General features: G+C 55.7%; 1 protein-coding gene across 1 annotated transcript in view; it reads left to right on the top strand.

The window, feature by feature from the left end:
- Positions 1-10797: 10797 nt before the first annotated feature.
- SLIT1 (slit guidance ligand 1) overlaps positions 10798-16577 on the top strand; it is a 60484-nt gene continuing 54704 nt past the window's right edge. The window contains exon 1 of the mRNA XM_061459011.1: positions 10798-11162. Coding sequence (XP_061314995.1) covers positions 10960-11162 — 203 coding nt within the window. The 5' untranslated portion in view covers positions 10798-10959. The remainder of the gene's footprint in view (positions 11163-16577) is intronic.

Genomic DNA, 16577 nt, shown 5'->3' with positions numbered 1-16577 from the left:
GTGATTTTCTTGCTTTTCTGCTGAGTTTTCAATGCATTGGCTTGTTTTTGCTTCTCGCCCTGCTCTGTTAGCAGTGAGAATGATGGACTCCAAACTTCATCCACATCCTGACACCTTACCCCCAGGCCTCCTCTGGAGCCGTGCCCTCCTCTGCTCCCTCTGGGCTCTCTCTGCCCTGCGGTCCCTGTAGGGCTGGAGTGCACAAACGGTACAGAGCACAGGATGGGCATGGGAGGAGAGGCTTTGGGTGCCATCATTTCAGTTGGGGTCAGGGGAAAACAACTGCCCCAATAAACTTATCCCTCTGATTTAGCTTGAGCTGGAGGCAGCTCTTGCTCACTGCCTGCATGTTTCCATGGCACAGCTGTGCCTGATGAGCAAGGACTGTCTCTGCTTTGTGTTTGCTCTGGGAGGCTAAGCTGAGCGGGGCAGGAGGCTGGCAAAGGCTGTCTGGGGCAGATCAGTTCAGCCACTGGAAGCTGGGATGTCTGGGGCAGGCAGTCTTGTGCTGTGTCTAGCATAGGAACAACATGAGCAGTATGAGAGGCAAGACAGGACTCCAGCCACTTGTGATCAGCTGCTGCAAATGGTGCCAAAGGCTTTGGCTTAAGATATCTGAATGACTGGTCAGGCAACTAGATGATTAGCTAGTCATTAAACTGGGGGAAGGGCTGGGTCTGGATTCAGCTCTTTGGGCTGAGTTACAGAAATGAGATGAAACCATCTAGATACAGGATAAACCCTCATCACAGCTGGCTGGTGTCAGCGGTCTTGTTAAGCTAAAGTGCTCCAATAAGCCAATCTTGCCAAGTACCTGTCTGCAAGCACTCTTGGGTAGGAAACACAGAGGGTCACTACTGTGAAATAAAGATTTAATCAGCTGGGGAACCATCTAAACACTTCTCAGCCCTTCTCAATGAAGCAAATAATCTCTGGAATCCAATTATAATTGTCTTCTAATCTTTAAGAACCAGCAGGAGTTAGAGCTCTGTCCTTGACAGCTTTCAGAGACAACTGGTGGCAGGAGGTGTGAAGACTGTGATGTGAGCAGGGAGTTCAGTCCGACAGGCTAGAGCTGTCAAAACAGGGCATTAGAACCCTGTGCAGCTTCGCTGGAATTTGTCACATTTTTACCATGATTTTAGGGGTTTTGAGCTACAAAGCATGTTCCTCATGCTGCTCTGTCCAAAGGGATGTTCCTGGTACTTTACCAGGGGTGACTGTCCCCAGCCTGACCCCAAATTGGAGGAGCTGCCTCGAAAATGTAGAGGGTAGTGGGACTGTAGATGTGTGAGATGGGAGTAGCTGGTGTTAGGAGCCTCTGTGGCAGCAAAGAGTGAGCTGGTTCTTCAGGAACTGGGCAGGCAAGGATGCTGTGAGGAAGGGCAGAGGCTGTTTGCTGTGGTAGTAGTATGTGCTTTTTGGATGTGTCTGTAATCATTCCCTCAGGAGGCTGAAGCTGTCTATGTGCTCCTCAAAGGGCACCATGTGTGTTGCTGACTGCACTTCTACCCTGCCCCTGCAGTCCATTGTTGGTGGAGACCTGGGGATCTCTGCTTTGCCTCTGAACAAAGATGAAGCAGAACTGAAGGTTGAGCAGCAGCACAGGGGGAGCTGAGTCTGGTCTTGCCACCTCTGCTCTTACTTGCATCAGGGGTAGCTGCTGGGGGAAGTATTTGCTCATCCTATCCCTCCTCTCCCCATTTCCCCTAGCTTACTTGAGCATGTACCTCTTTATGGGTGTCTGCTTGCAAGGCAGTCTTGCTGTTAAGACTAAATACACTGCTCCATATGGATAAGAGGAGCATCGCTCTTCTATCCCCATACTGGCTGTAGCTCAGGGACTCTGGCTTTTGGCACAGCTGAAATCTGAAGAAGAAAAATTATCTATGGGGCATCAGCCTGGTGTTCTGCATGTCTCAGATGCCTCCCCTGCTAAAGGGGTGCATGCAGTGTCCAGACAGCTGTCCCAGGAGGGGTTTGGTACCCTGGGCTTCAGCCCATGGTGGTGTGCGCCTAATGCTGAGGCGGGGGGGGTGGCTAACAGATTTGGCCTCCAGGACCCTTGGCTGTTGCAGCCCCAATGTGCTCACGCTGTCTCAGGCACAGAGAAGTTTTAGTCATGCCTGAATGTGTCTCATTTGTCTGCCCTGTGCAGTGACTCACAAGGATGTTTCCTCCCAGAGCAGCCACTAACTGTTCCCAGAGCCTGTCATTTCCAAAGGTTTTTTAATCTTTGTCCTTATTTATGTATGCTATGTATGTACTGTTTCAGACTGCTGCCTTTCTGTGTGTTCATGTGAAAACCCCATATTAAATGCTTTTATTTTTAGTGGGTTTGTTCAGTGGCTTAAGCAGTTTCAATGAGACAACAAGAACTTTGTAGTGCATCCACCTTGAAAAGGAAGGAAATGCCTGCTTAGAACCCCAGAGCTCCTACCTTTAGGTGCAGGGGTGTTTGGTGATCTGTTGCCCACCTGCTGGGATGGCACTGGCTGGGATGGCACTCGCCTCCCATGGTACTAGAGCTTGTTCCCTCTGAGACCTTAAGGATGTCCAGACAGGCTGTCTTTCCCTCGGAGGTATGAAGTTGGACCTCTTCTTTTCCTGTCTTCCCCCTGCTGTCATCCAGGGTGACAGGAAATCAGATTTACAAAGAACACTTTATATAAATAATGGATCAAATGAATACATCTTTCTCTGTAGAACCATTCTTCTCTCGCCCCTCTCGGCTGCTGAGGGAGGATGATTTCTGCTTGCATTTTCTTCTCCTTCTTAATAATGGCATCTCAGATTTTATGCAGATTATTTCTCTGTGAAGTTCTTCCACGTTTGAAATGCCCTGGGCTTGCCTGCCATGGCTCAGACAGTCATTAACATCCTCCCCATGCAATTGAAAAACAAGCAGGAGAAGCAAGCGGCACGATACGTTTGAAACCAGCGCTGCCTTCCTGCAGGGTGAGCTTCACGCGGGCCCTGTTTTCCTCCAGGGCTGCAGTTAGGTGTCATGGGATTGCTGCAACTCATCTCCCAGAGCCTTCGGAGCAGGAGGGGATGTGCCTTTGTGCACTTAAAAGTGGGCATGGAGTCTAGAGGGACATTTCTGTTCTTGAAGATGTTGAACAAAGGAATGCAAAAACTCACAATAGCTATTTTGAATACTGCAAACCCAAATATCACCTCTGTGATGAGCTGTGAATCAAAGTGACAGCTTTATATGGCTTACATAATTTAAAAAATGAATAGTTTTCAGACCCTGGAGCCCCAATCCAAGCACTTACACTTGGCTGCAAGAGAAAGGGCAGCAGTCACTGGGACCAAACACTGGGTGAAGGTACTTGGAGTGGGATCGCTCAGCTTTCAGTGTTTGCTTTGGCCTGCTGGTATTCCTGCACAGCAGTGGCGTTGCAAAGCAAACAAGCAGTGCTCATCCTTCATTTCATTAAACAGTTTTTATCTCAAATTGCACAGCACAGGCTTGCAAATAAGTTCTGCAGAGTGTCACTGCTCTCTCTACAGCAATTTTTGCAAGTTGTCTTGATTTTTTTTTTTTTAACTGTTCTGCTCTGGTTCCGAGTTGAAATAAGATGTGTTTTCTCTCTTGAATTACCATGTGTGGCTGGGAGCTGTCATGCTGCTGCTGCATCTCACTGCCTAGGGCAACAGTGGAGACAAAAAACACAAGTGCTGCTAGCGCTAGATGTTGGCATCAGCCAGGCCAGTTATCAGGCTTTACAATCTCATTGGCTTGGATTAACTAATATTTTTTCATGGAGTGAATAAATTACCATGTTTAGTTCTGTTTGCTCATCCCCCCACGGAGGGTTTTGTGCTGAAGCTCATCAGTTGTGCAGGCACGTAGATGCCAAGATCTCCGTGCTGGGTCCCGCACTGACCTTCCTCTTCTGCTGTGGACCAGGGTGTGATCTCTGCTGGCAGCAGCTCTCCAGCCCTGTCCTGCTTCAGCCCAGCTTTGTTCCTGGGACATGCCCATGCCTGAAGAATGCGATGGGGTTGTTTCTGGGCTCCTGTGTCTTGATGCAAGGAGAAGCTGTCCCCAGCCATACACGATAGGGTGAGATTCAGATACTTCCCAGCACTGGCCTTTGAGGTGCTGATTTCAGTCTGGGTTGGGGGGAACAGAGCTTTCCTTTCCTTGCTGAGCCCCAGCTGGAGCAGGCATTACTGATCATCCTTCCCCAGTCCCACCTCTCCTTGATTAAGCAGGGCTCCCCTCCCAAGCTAAACCAGGGTCCCCTGCCTTGCAGCAAACAAACCCACCACCCAGCCCTCCCATGGCATGCCTTATATGACATTTTAAACCCACCTTCTTTTGCACCGAAGAGGAGAACTGGGTCCCACTCTGCTTCTGGCTGAAGCTGCTGGGTCTGAGAACTGGAATGGATGGAGGTGCAAACCTGCCTCGGTCACCATGGCTGTGTATAACTGGGTGCATGCACAGGTCTATGAAGGGTGGGGGGGAGGGTGTCTCCGTTGGCCTGAGGTTTGTTTCTTCCAACCTTTTTGCCTACAAAGCCTGAGCCTCACCCCCCGAGGGAGCAGGGTGTCAGCGACCTCTTGCACAAAAGCCTCTGGCTCCATTGTGCCTCGCCAAGGCCGTTCTGCAGCAACAGCGCAAGAGGGGGCTGGCAGCACACGCTGCGGGATGGGACCCCGTGCCCACCCTGCAGCACTGGGGGCCCCCGGGCCAGATGTGCCTGCGGGATGCCTGGCTCTTCCTTCCTGCCTGCATGGGGATGTGCATGGGGGATGAAGCGCAGTAGGAGGCTGGGTCTTTAGGTAAGGTAACAAGAGCATAAAACACAGAGAAGGGTGAGGGAAGAGGCTGGGGTGGGATTTTCTCTTACAATGGACAAAAATCAGCTCTGCAGGTGGCCCCTAGCATGGCTGTCTAGCTCTAGTGAGAGTGTCTGCCCACATCTGGTGCTGAGCAGAGCTGTCATAAGGCAAGCTAAACCCTTTCCTTCTCCTCTTCAAGTTATTTTTGTTGCTGGTATCCTGCCATCCTTCAGAGCCAGACCCTGGTAGCCAGTCACTTGGTCTCATGCCTTTGGAGCTGCTGCTCCTTCTTGCAGTATGAGCACCCTGAAAGTACCTCCTTTACAATGTGGGAATTGGGTGATGGAGGCAAAGTGTGGCTGGCACCAGCTCTCCCATCCCACATTGCACAGAATCTGACTTTCTTCCAGCCCGTAGTAGCTTGTAAGGCTGGAGGAGGAGGAGTGAGGATGTGGAGACACACGCTCACAACTGTGGGACTGGCAAGGCGCAGACAGGCCGCCCGCGCCTGCGGAAGCACAGTGAGCCTAAGCGGGCACACAGCTCATTGATTGCATCCCAGCGTGGGACTGGCTGCCAGCTAGCTCCGTAAATATAGAGCAGAGGCAAGCCTGTCTGCTCCCAGCGCATCTTCATTAACAAAATCAGGACGGAGCTGCTGCCTCACACATCCACCAGGCTGAGGCACTTCTCATTTCTCAGGTTAGATGTCTTCCCAGCTCAGGGATGTCAGTGCAGTGGGGACTGCAATAAGTGGAAGGGGTTGGTGGGAGCAAGCCCTGTTCCTCTAACAACAAAGCCCGGTGTCTCTAGCTTACCCCATAGCCAAGGTCATCAGCTGAATCCTGAAAGCCCACCTGCTCCTGTTGGGAGGCATGGTTTTATGTTGGAGGAGCTGCAGTTTACAGCACCGCAGAGAAATACGTTGGATGTGCTTGGCAACAGCAAATGGGAAGTTAGTCTATTAAACAGTAAATTATCCCTCCAATGCATCTTCATTGAGGAGGGTTAATGAGCGGCTCCAGGCAGAGCGAGCAGGGAAGAGCGCGTGTGTACACACAGCACGGATGTGGAACAATCGCTACATCTGGGGACCCTGAGTCCCTGATCCCACGCTGCACCAACAATTGCTGGTTCCCATGTTCCCATGTGTTCCCATGTGTGAGGCGCTTTGCAAACACCTCCTCGCCTGTGGTTTATTCAAACCAGCTTGTGCTGCGCTGCAGAGCTCCCCGGTGGTTGGTGTGTCCAGCCGGGAACAGCATCTCCCCATCTGCGTCCAGGCTGCTCGGCACAAATGTTTTCTCTGTGGCGTAGAGCCGGTTTTGGGAACTGAGGGTGCTTGGCCCCTCTACTGAGCTGCACCATGAAGGAGGGATCTGGTGCCTTGCGGGCTGTTCCCCTCCTGCTGTTCTGCAAGTGTTCAAGGCAGCAGGACAAGGTAGGCTTTCCCTGCTTGGATGGTCCCTGCTGCATGAAGCATGGGAGCATCTGCATCCCCCACATCATCCTGGAGGACCTGATGGGTGCTGTTCCCTTCACTTGGTCCCAGTGGTGAGGTCCCAGGCAGTGGAGCTGCCTGCTCTCCTGCAGTCAGTGGGGCCATGTTCACAGGGTGATGCTGGCATAGGATGATGCTGGCCAGGTTCACAGGGTGATGCTGGCAGTTCTTAAGGGTGATGCTGGCAGTGCTCACAGGGTGATGCTGGCCACATTCACAGGGTGATGCTGCCAGCGTTTGCAGGGTGATGCTGGCAGTGTCTGCAGGGCAATGTTGGTGGTGTCTAGAGGGTGATGCTAGCGGTGTTCACAGGACAACACCGGCAGCGTTCGCAGGGTGATGCTGGCCATGTTTGCAGGGTGATGTGTTTGCTGTTTGCCAGCAAGGTAGGGCTTTGTCCCTGAAGAGATGCCAAAAAGAGTGCATCGCAGCCCTGCCTGCTGCTGCTGCTGCTAACCAGGTGAGATTTACTGTGATCCCAGCGCCCTGGCTGCCTGCAGCTGTCCATAATAGACCCATCAAGGGCATTGTCACGCTGCACAAGCGCAACAGGTGCCCTGACAGGGCCGACACGCTGGCCCGCTCTCACACAATGCCTCGCTCTCCAAAGCCAAGCGTGTCCGGCGGAACAAAGGCAGCCTGGCCTCCCAGCATGGGCCATGTGTGACAGATGTGGCCCCGGCCAGCACAGGGGCAGCTGTGCTCAGGGGGACACTGGGCAGCCAGAGGTCACAGCCACTGTGCTCTGGGCACATCCCCACATGGGTCTTGTGGCTACTGCTCCCAAACCACGTGTGTTTCAGTGATGCTGCTGGTGGGAGGAAGGGTTTGAAGAACTGCCAGGTGCAAGGAGAGCCAGATCCTGCAGTGCTCCTCAGCAGGGAAGCTGGAGCAGGCACCGTGCAAGCATGCTTGTATTGGGTTTGTGTGGCAAGGTTTTGGTGGTGTGAGGGCTGCAGGAGTGGCTTCTGTGAGATGCTGGAAGTGTCCTTTGTGTTTGATGGAGACAATGCCAGCTGGCTGAACCTACCACTGGCCAAGCCCAAGACCATCAGAAATGGTAGTAGCATCTCTGGGATAACATATTTAAGTGGGGAATACTGCACCATGGCAGCCAAAGAGAAGAGTGGGAATATGTGAGAGAAGCAGCCCTGCAGACCCCAAGGTCAGTGCAGAAGGAGGGGAGGAGGTGCTCCAGGAGCCAGAGCAGAGGTTCTTCTGCAGCCCATGGTTTAGCCCATGGTGAGGCAGCTGTGCACCTGCAGCCCAGGGAGGTCCATGGTGCAGCAGATTCCAGCTGCAGCCCAGGGAGAACCCCATGCCAGGGCAGGGGGATGCCCGAAGGAGGCTGTGACCCTGTGGGAAGCCCAAGCTGGAGCAGCTCCTGGCAGGACCTGTGGCCCCATGGAGAGAGGAGCCTGTGCTGGAGCAGGTTTGCTGCAGGACTTGTGACCCCATGGGGGACCCACACTGGAGCAGTCTGTTCCTGAAGGATGCACCCCGTGGAAGGGACCCACACTGGAGCAGTCTGTTCCTGAAGGATGCACCCCGTGGAAGGGACCCACACTGGAGCAGGAATGCTGGAAGGTGCTGTCAGTGTGATTTTCTAGTGTGAGATGTCCCTTCCCATTGCAGGGGTTGGAACTAGATGATCGTAACTTCCTTTCGAACCCAGTTTCTTCTATGACTCTACGATGAGCCACTGCCAGCTCTGATAGGGACCCAGCACCAGCCTAGAGAGGTAATAGGAATGGGCTGTGGCTCATCCTGGATTGGGGGAAATGCCTGGATGCTGCCCAGGGGCCTTGGCTTCAAACTGGCAGCATTTTTTGTTTGAAGTTTTGTAGCTGCTTCGCATCTCTTTGCACGACAGGTCTGGCACGTACCCTGGAATCCTTCCCCGGATCTTCCCATGAAAAATCCTCTCCTACAAGAAAAGCTTCTGCTTCATTTTAACCAAACCCAGAGCCCATCAGACGATCCAGATGGTCTCTCTCTATATCAAACAGTTTGGCCCAAATCCCGGTGGCAGACGGCAGGACCAGGCCTCCCCTGATATAGGAAAGTTTGGGGGTATTTTTCTCCCTGCTCCTCATCCATATTCAGAGGCACCCTGGGCCTTTCCAGGGCAGCTGTTGCTCTCTGGAGCCCACACTATCCCGTAGTTGACTTGGGATGACTCAGATGAGCCAGGGCAGAGGTATGGGAGCAGGGTCTCAGCGCACAACCTGCCACCCCATGCTGCTGTCCTGCCCCACTGGGCTCACTCAGCCCTCGCTGTGTTGACAGCCCTGGAAGGGGGTTGCTTGTGCAACCAGAGCAGTGGTAGAGGGCTTGGCTGTGGCCAACAGCCGAGCCCTGCGCGATGCTCCATGGAGCTGGCTGCATGGCACATGATGGCAAGAAGCTCCCATAGGAGAGCAGGAGTTGAGGTTCCTGAAGGACAAATTGTGGATGTTGGCCTGAAATGGGGTTTTCAGCCCTTCACTCCTGCTGGAACTGGGACAGGCAATGGTGGCCTCCAGGCAGGCCCCCGCTGGCCACTCGCTTTGCCAAGCCCCCAGCCCTGGCTGTAAGGTGACAGGGTGTTGCTGCAGCTGGACACAGAGAGGGAGGGAGCATGTTTATTCTGCAGATCACAAGAACTTGCCCGGGGCAAATGCCTGCAAAGGAAAGAAACAAGATCACTCCTTCTGCTCCTGCCTTCCTGCCAGCACCAGAGGTAAAGGGCAGGTTAGGAAGACCCAGCTCTGCTCTGCTGGCCAAGGGGTAATGGGGAGCATGAGAGGGAAGAGAATCACATCACAGTCATAGCATTCAGCTTTGTGGAACACCAAGCCAGTAGAAAACAATCTTCACACCCCCGAAATTCAGCCATGGTCTGTCACAGGGCCCCTTTGGGTGCTATTGCCACCAGGGTCCCTGGGAGCCCCAGGGATAGCTGCAGGGCCACCTCTGCTGAAGCTGTGCCAGGGAGCAGTCGGCTCCCAGAGTCCTGGGAAGCAGCTCATCTTCCTCGCTGTCAGGACTGCTGGGTAGCAACGAGGAACAAACCCCTTTCATCCATCTCAGGCACAGCTTCCTCCCGGGACAGGGGCCAGAGGAAGGAGATGTCACAAAAATGCAGACAGATGATGGGAGCCTGCATTGGGGATGGGAAAGGGCTGCTGATCCAGGCCAAGCTGGTGCAGTCCTGTGTGTGTGTCTGTGTGTGAGGTGTCCCTCACCGGAGCAGCACCCCATGCAGTCACCTCCCTCTCACCCTGGTTTAGGAGCCTGTGGAGCTCCATAGGCTGATGGCATTGATTTAGGAGGCACTCCTGTCCCTGGGACCTTCCACTGTTCCTGCAAGTACCCCTCTGGCTGGGGAAATGAGAGTGCAGTGGGGTGTCTGTGCTCACACACCTCCTCCAGCTGCCAGAGCGATGTGGCAGGCTCCCACCTCCCCTCCTTCCATAGGAAGGATGTCCTCCAAGGAGGACATCTGCAGCAATTGCTGCCAGCAGTCGGGGCTCTGCTGGGCATCCTGAAATGCTGTTGCTTTCCTTAAAGACTCAGCTCTTGGAGGCATGGGGTTACAAGTGTTTCAGGCGCCATAATAAAGCAGGTGACCAGCCCTTCTGGTTACACCACCCTGCTTTGCATTTGCAGACCTCAGGGAAGAAAATGGAAGGTAATACAATGAATGCAATGCTCACGTTTCTGAGATGTCAACCGTTTGAAGCCAAGCTCACGAGGTTTCTTGGCTTTCCTTTTTTTTGCACTGAAATAGGTGTATTTTGCCTTTCTTCCTGGCGGATTGGCCACAAAGATACTTGAGTTACTTTATTTCTGAAGACATTCCTTGGAGCGGGAAAGGACACAGCTTGTGCACAGCCAGGGCTTTAAGATTTGCTGTCTGCGCAGGGGGCGAAGAGCAGAGTGGAGATGTGTGCACAAGTTCCCCCTGCGTGCTGGGGTCATGGCCACAAGTACCACCCTGGCTGACAAGTGCCAGCCTGCCGTGTGGTCCCCACACCTCTCCTGCGCTCTGGACGATGGGGAAGGGGCTCTGAACTGCCGGGTGGAGACAGACCACGGGCGCCTGGGGCACCCCGGCGGATGCAAAAGCTTTTGGCACCTCAGAGGAGAGGTGGGAATGCTCTGTCTGCCGCCGCACGGTTCCCAGGCTGTTTCTCTGGTCTCTGCAAGTCCCTCTGCCCGCACGCTACCCGCTACCCGCTGCACCCTGCAGCCACCTCACAGGGGGATCGGCTGCCCCCGGGCCAACCGCGCTGTCCTGGGAGGGGGAACACCGAGCCGGAGCCCACCTCGCTGCACGGCCGGGGCGGTGCTGAGCCCCGACGGCTCCGGGGGTGCCGCTGCGCTGCCCGGCCAGCACCGCTCCTACCGCCGGCGTCGGGGGTGCGGGGAGGGGCGGTGGCGGCGGCGGGGGGGCCCGTCGGGGCGGGCAGGGCGGAGGGAGGAGCCAGCGCGGAGGCTGTGCCTGGGCTGCGGGATGGGGCGGCAGTGAGAGCGGGCGGGTGTGCGCCGACGGGGCTCTCCCCCCGCAGCCGAGCTGAGCCGTGCCGAGCCGCGCTAAGCCGTGCCGTGCCCAGCCCCGCTCCGCTCTCCGGTGATGCGCTGCGGCCCCTCCGCCTAACCCGCTGCCCGCTGCCATGGCGGCCCCGGCCCCCGGGGTCCCGGCGGGGGTCCCGGCGGGGCTGCGGGCCGCTGCCTGGCTGCTGGCGTGCGCCGCGCTGTGCCGGGGCCGTGTCGCCGCTTGCCCGCCGCTCTGCGCCTGCAGCGGCACCACGGTGGACTGCCACGGTACGGCCCTGCGCGCCGTGCCCAAGAGCATCCCCCGCGGCACCGAGCGCCTGTGAGTACCGCGGCGCTTTGTCCGGCCCGGCGGAGCGGGAGCGGCCGCGGCGGGGGGGGGGGGGGGGGTGTGTGTGCGGGAGACCGGCGGGGCGCTAGGGCCGGGGGCTTGTCTTGGGGGTGCCTGCAAGTGCCCAACGCGGGGATGCGTGTGTAAGAGCCCGTCGGGAGCGTGTGCAGGAGCCCGTCAATGGGGTGCATGTGCTAAGAGTCCGTCCGTGGGGTGTGTGTGCAACAGACTGCCCGGAGGGGGTTGTGCAAATGCCCGTGGGGCCAAGTGTGAACCCGTGCCCAAAAGCGGCATGTGCAAGAATGTGGTGGGGTGAGTACATGTGTGACGTCCCGTTGAGTGGGGGGACTGTGTGTATGTAAAAGTGCTTGTCCAGGGGATGGGTGTGTAAGAGCCGGTTGGGTAAGGGTATGAGCATCATCCCCTCCATGAGGAGAGTGCAATAGCCCGTCGAGGTGGGGAGCAGTGTGTGCGTGCAAGAGCCCACTGGGCAGGATATGTGTGCAGCCCTTCATCTGTGGGAGGGGTGTGCAAGGGGTCCGGCATGTGCAAGAGCCTGATGTGCTAGTGTGTGTGCGAGCATGTGGAGTGGGGTTGGAATTAGACTTGTGTTCGAGGGGCTGCCTGGAATGGGTTGCAGTGTGCAGCTGCATGTCCCATGGTGGGTGTGTGGCTGTGACTGGTCATGGGGTACATACAGTGCCAGAGAGATTTCCTAAGGGTTCCAGCCACCCCAAGCCCCTGCCAATGCTGGGCACCCCTTTGTTCCCGGGAAGCCTTCCTGGGAGTGCTGCACATGGTGCTAGGATCAGGCCCCATTCCTCCATGCTCCCCTTGGGATCCCCCCAGTGTGAGCAGCCTCCAGCCGTGCACGCAACTCACTCAGCCCTGCCCGTCCCCTGTGCTGGCACCTCACTGCTCATCAAAGCCGCTGCCCCATTCCCCCTGTGCTGGGGGTCTCCCTGGGTTCCTTGGTTGGACCCCATAAGGACAGCTTCTCCCATAGTCGTGGTTCAGCCATCTGCAGGGGTCCTGTGGCTCCTACTGGGCTCCCCAAGCAGGGGGATACCCCTTTGATGATGCGCCCTGCTGAGCAGGTCCCCACGCTCGGGGACTGCAGCGGGTCCTGTTCTGGGGAGAGGGGCATGAGCTGGATGTGTCCAAGCTGCTGCTGGCAGCAGGTTCCCAGTGTGTGGGTGCCCCCAGTCCTGGCAGGAGAGCAAGGATGTCCCCAGCCTCTCCCCTCTGCTTGCAGCTGGAGCCTGGTGGCACAGTAACCCCCAGCTCCAGCTGTGGGGCCAGGCTAGCCTGAAATCCCCCTTGCAGGACAGGGAAGCATTGGGATGCCTCCTTCTTGGGCAGCAGAGCTGCAGGATGCATCCCGGGACAGCCACACACACAGTGCTGTGCTGCCTCCTGTTACTATAGCGTGATGTGCCCTTTGCCTGCAGCTGGGGAGAGACCCCGCAGGCAGGGACTGCAGGCAGCCTGGCAGCACCCAACCTGGCATGCTGGGAGCTCTGTGGGACACCGCTTCAGTGGAGTTTTTTCTTCTCCCACCATGATTATCCTCATACAAATGATTATCACACAGCCCAGCAACCTGCCTGATGCAAGCTGCAGTCCCATAGAGCTGGTTTATGAGCTCTGAGAGGGGATCCCCGTTTCCTCTGTTCCCAGGGCAGGACATAGCCTGCACGAGTCCTTTCTGCCCCTCGGGGAGCTCGGTGGGCTCTGCAGCAACGCCTTTCCATGCTCCATGGGGGATCATGGGCAGTGAGCTCCATCCTCTGTCCACCGGGCTGGTGCTCAGCACCGCTCAGACAAGATGATGCTGGAGTAGGCTGATGGAGGACACTCTTGGGTGGGCACCTTGCTCCTGCCCTACAGGGCATTTCTCCCCTTCTGGCAGCGAGTCCTGCTTGCTGCCGCCTGTTCTGCCTCCACTGACCTGGCCCTCCATGTCCGTCACTGCTCAGAGACGTGGGGTTTTCTGTATTCATGCAGCTGCCGATGCCGGATCTGCTGGCTGGGTTGGGCCAGACGTGCTGCTCTCTCGTGGGTGTTGTCTGCTGGATAACTACTTCCCGCTGTGTTGCACGCCCTTGCAGGTGCTTGAGGGTGTCTGTGCAGAGCAGGTCTATCTCCAAGCAGTGAATTCCTGCTGTAACAGCTCGTAAGCGAGTTCACATTCCCTGTAAAGAGGCTGCAACCTCGCAGGCTCCAGCTTCTCACCGCTTGATGGAGCAGGGTCAGCTAGCAACCACAGGGGAGCCTGCAGCAGGCTCTGTGCTCCAGACTCGCTGTCTCCGAGGACTGGCTTGCTTTGGGAAGCCAGAAACCTCTCGGTGGTGCTCTCCGCTACCTGTCTCTTTTCCCAAGCCCTGGGTTGTGCAGTGTGAGCAATGCCGACCTCACCATGTGCCGATGAGCAGTGCTGTCCTTCCTGTCACCTTTCCTGCCTGTTGCATGCCAGCAGCCTTGAGGGGCACCCAGCATGGTGTTTGGAGGCTCCAGGCTTTCTCCAGCCTATCTGCGCCCCATGGTAGCATGGGTTGAACCCCTGGTCAGGGCACTGCTGCTGCCTCAGGCACACGTGCTGGCACTGCCAAAGTCACCACGGGGACTCAGCAGCATTCTGTGACAAGGTCTGAGCTCCATCACTTTTGAAATACACCCTTTTCCTTGGAAGAAGAGGAATTATTTGCCTTGCAGAGTCACTGCAACTTTGGGGAATCATGGGCTGGGGGGAAAATGTCTTTTCTTCTGCTTGAAGGTTTCCCCTGTGATGCCTCCCCAGTGCCATGCTGTTGGTGGGGAGAGACATGGCTGGAGTTATGTCTGGGATGGAGCATGGGTGGTGGCTGCATGGGGGGACACTAGACCCTCTTTCCTTGCACCAGGGCACAGCACATTGCTCTCTAAGTGCCTTCTAATCTGCAACCCCACCTCTGCCTGGATCAGGCACTGAGTGGAGAGGCTTATGCTACAGCAAGGCAGGAAGCAGCAAAATCTCTGGGAGCTTTGAAGGGCTGCCTGTGCTCCTGCCTACATCGCTGGCAAGCGCGATAGAGCAGGTCCTGGAGGCATCGTAGGCAGGACGGGATGATAATCCTCCAGCATTACAGTGTTATCTGCTCCCTGGAGCCCCTTTGGTCTCAGCCGCTGGAGGAGAGCTGTGGGAGAGGGACATGGTTCCGTTCCCTGTTTGCTGGCTTTTCTGTCGTTCTTTCTTTGAAAGCGCCTCTGAAGAGCAGACTGCCCTGTCAGGGGGTTCCTCTCCCCTACCAGCAGGATCAGTGCAAATTTGCTGCTGCCAAATGGCTGCTTCCAGCCCAGGTCTTTGCTCATGGGGGATGAATAGAGCCTGATGGTGTTGCACTTGCTCCTGCTTTTGAAGTTTTCAGCTGGTAGCTGAGAATTGCCCCACTCACCCCTTTTGTCCCCTCTCTGATGGGTTGAACATCCCTCCATCTCACTGTTGACTGTGCCCCTCTCCCCCATGTGGGGGGCAGTGGAGCTGGGTTTTGGGGGTCCCCACCGCCGCATCCCCCTTTGCTCTCTCTTCTCCCTCCCAAGGTCTCTGGCCTCAGCATTGCGTGGGGCTCCCATTTGCCTTGTTCCACCAACTTGGGGGTTGCTTGTGCTGAGAAGGGCCCTGTCCAGACTGCAGCCAGCTCTGCCAGCTCTGCTGTCTCTGCCATCTGCATTGGCACAGAGAAGGGATGCTGAGCTCCAGCCTTTGAGTAGAGGAGTGCGATGCTGTGGCAGCCGCACTTCGAAGCATGCTTGTGTGCTGCCCAACCATCCCCTGCCCAAAGCGAGCTCCTGGTTAGAGTGTGTCTAATTCACGCACCCACATCTCCCTCCAGCCGGTTAATCACAGTGTCTGGCAGCAGCAAGGAGGGTGCATCGCAGCAGCACTCGTGTGTTTGACACCAGTTGTTGGGCTGTGTCTCCTTGGGGACTTCTGGGAATGTTAATTCTTAGGAAGCACCTTGAAGGGGGTCAACCTCTCCCTTTTCTGGGTGCCTGGGCAAGTTTCTGGTGTTGCAGATGAAGGAGCTGGTTGCAGAGGCAGCAAGGGAGAGCGCAGGCTCTGCAGAGCTCTGAGGCAGGATGCAGGGTGCAGGACCAATGTCCATCCAGGGTAGCACCTGGCTTGTCCTGCTGACCTTGGCTCTCAGGAGAGCCAGTGCAGGGCACGGGCAGGATGCAGGCTGGATGGGAAAGGCAGCCCTCTCGTAGCCCACTGCGGTGGCTTCCTTGGGAGCCTTCCTGGACAGAGGAAATTTGCAATTCTATTCCAATTTCTCCCTTCAGCTACGTCCAAGGCAGATGCTGTCTATATATCACCATGGTAACGCTGCGTTCTTGCTCTCCATGGAATTGCATGCTGGAAAAATATTAGTTTAAAAAACTATGTCGTGTTTGTATTGACTGGAGCTGAAGCTGATAACGGAGGATCTATTGTCCCCTGGTTGGGAAAAGTCACCAGTAACAGGCAATAAAGCCCGTTGGATTGGCCTCTGGTGACCACTTCTCACCCCGCGCAGCAATTGCTTCCCTATAAACCCTTCCCTGGCTCTGTTTTATTGAGCCCTTTAAAATAGATATTTTTGCCTTAAATGTGCTGCCACTTTGCTCCTCTGGGGTGATGCATCATGCTGTCGGCAATTCCTTGCTGCTGAGGTGAGAGCGAGGAGGGGGATTTGTTCCTGGCTGTAACTGTGGGTCTCTGGTGTGCACCTTCAAGTGTAGTCACTGCTATGCCCAGAGCCTGCAGCCACAGGGTGAGCTGGACACAGCAGCAGTGGTGCTGGTTCAGGGTAGCACCCTGGTACACACGGGCACAGAAACCATCTAGCTGAATCCTTACAGGATATACATTTGCTTTGAGTTTCATGCTTCCCTACTTCATTGTTTCCTACTGAACCTCCAGCCAGCAGAAGAGACAAGGCAGCTACAAAATGCAAAGGATGCTCGAGAGACCAGCACAAGGAACCAGAGCCTGCAGCATGGGGAACAGAAGGGATTTGGGTGCCACCAAGGCCATGTGGTCATGAAAAGGGTGTTTAGTGCAGGGAAAGGTTTATGAACCCATGACCCCACACTGAGAGGGGCTTCTCCTTCATCCTTGGTCCAGCTTGCTCTCCTGGGTGGGTGAGATGAGCTCTGGAGCAGGACATGTGCATGTATAGGAGGGTGAGGTGGGCAACTAAGGAGCCTGTCTTTGTCTCGCATCCGAGTCCTTCATGGTTCCCTGCCCACTTCCGAGGTACTTAGTGCTGTGGATGCATCCTCTTTATCTTTATTGCTACCAAAATAACCTTCCATAAAACCTGACAGACAGGGAGAGATTTTTGTGCATGTTTAGTGGAAGGCAATAAAAACCAGTTGTGTGTT

This window comes from Pezoporus flaviventris, unplaced genomic scaffold (assembly GCF_033815535.1).
Source record: "Pezoporus flaviventris isolate CSIRO_AGI_PZ_B2104156 unplaced genomic scaffold, CSIRO_AGI_Pfla_v1 ptg000029l, whole genome shotgun sequence".
Lineage (NCBI taxonomy): Eukaryota > Metazoa > Chordata > Aves > Psittaciformes > Psittacidae > Pezoporus > Pezoporus flaviventris.
Note: the sequence above shows the minus strand (reverse complement) of the source record. Positions and strands in the feature narration are given on the sequence as shown.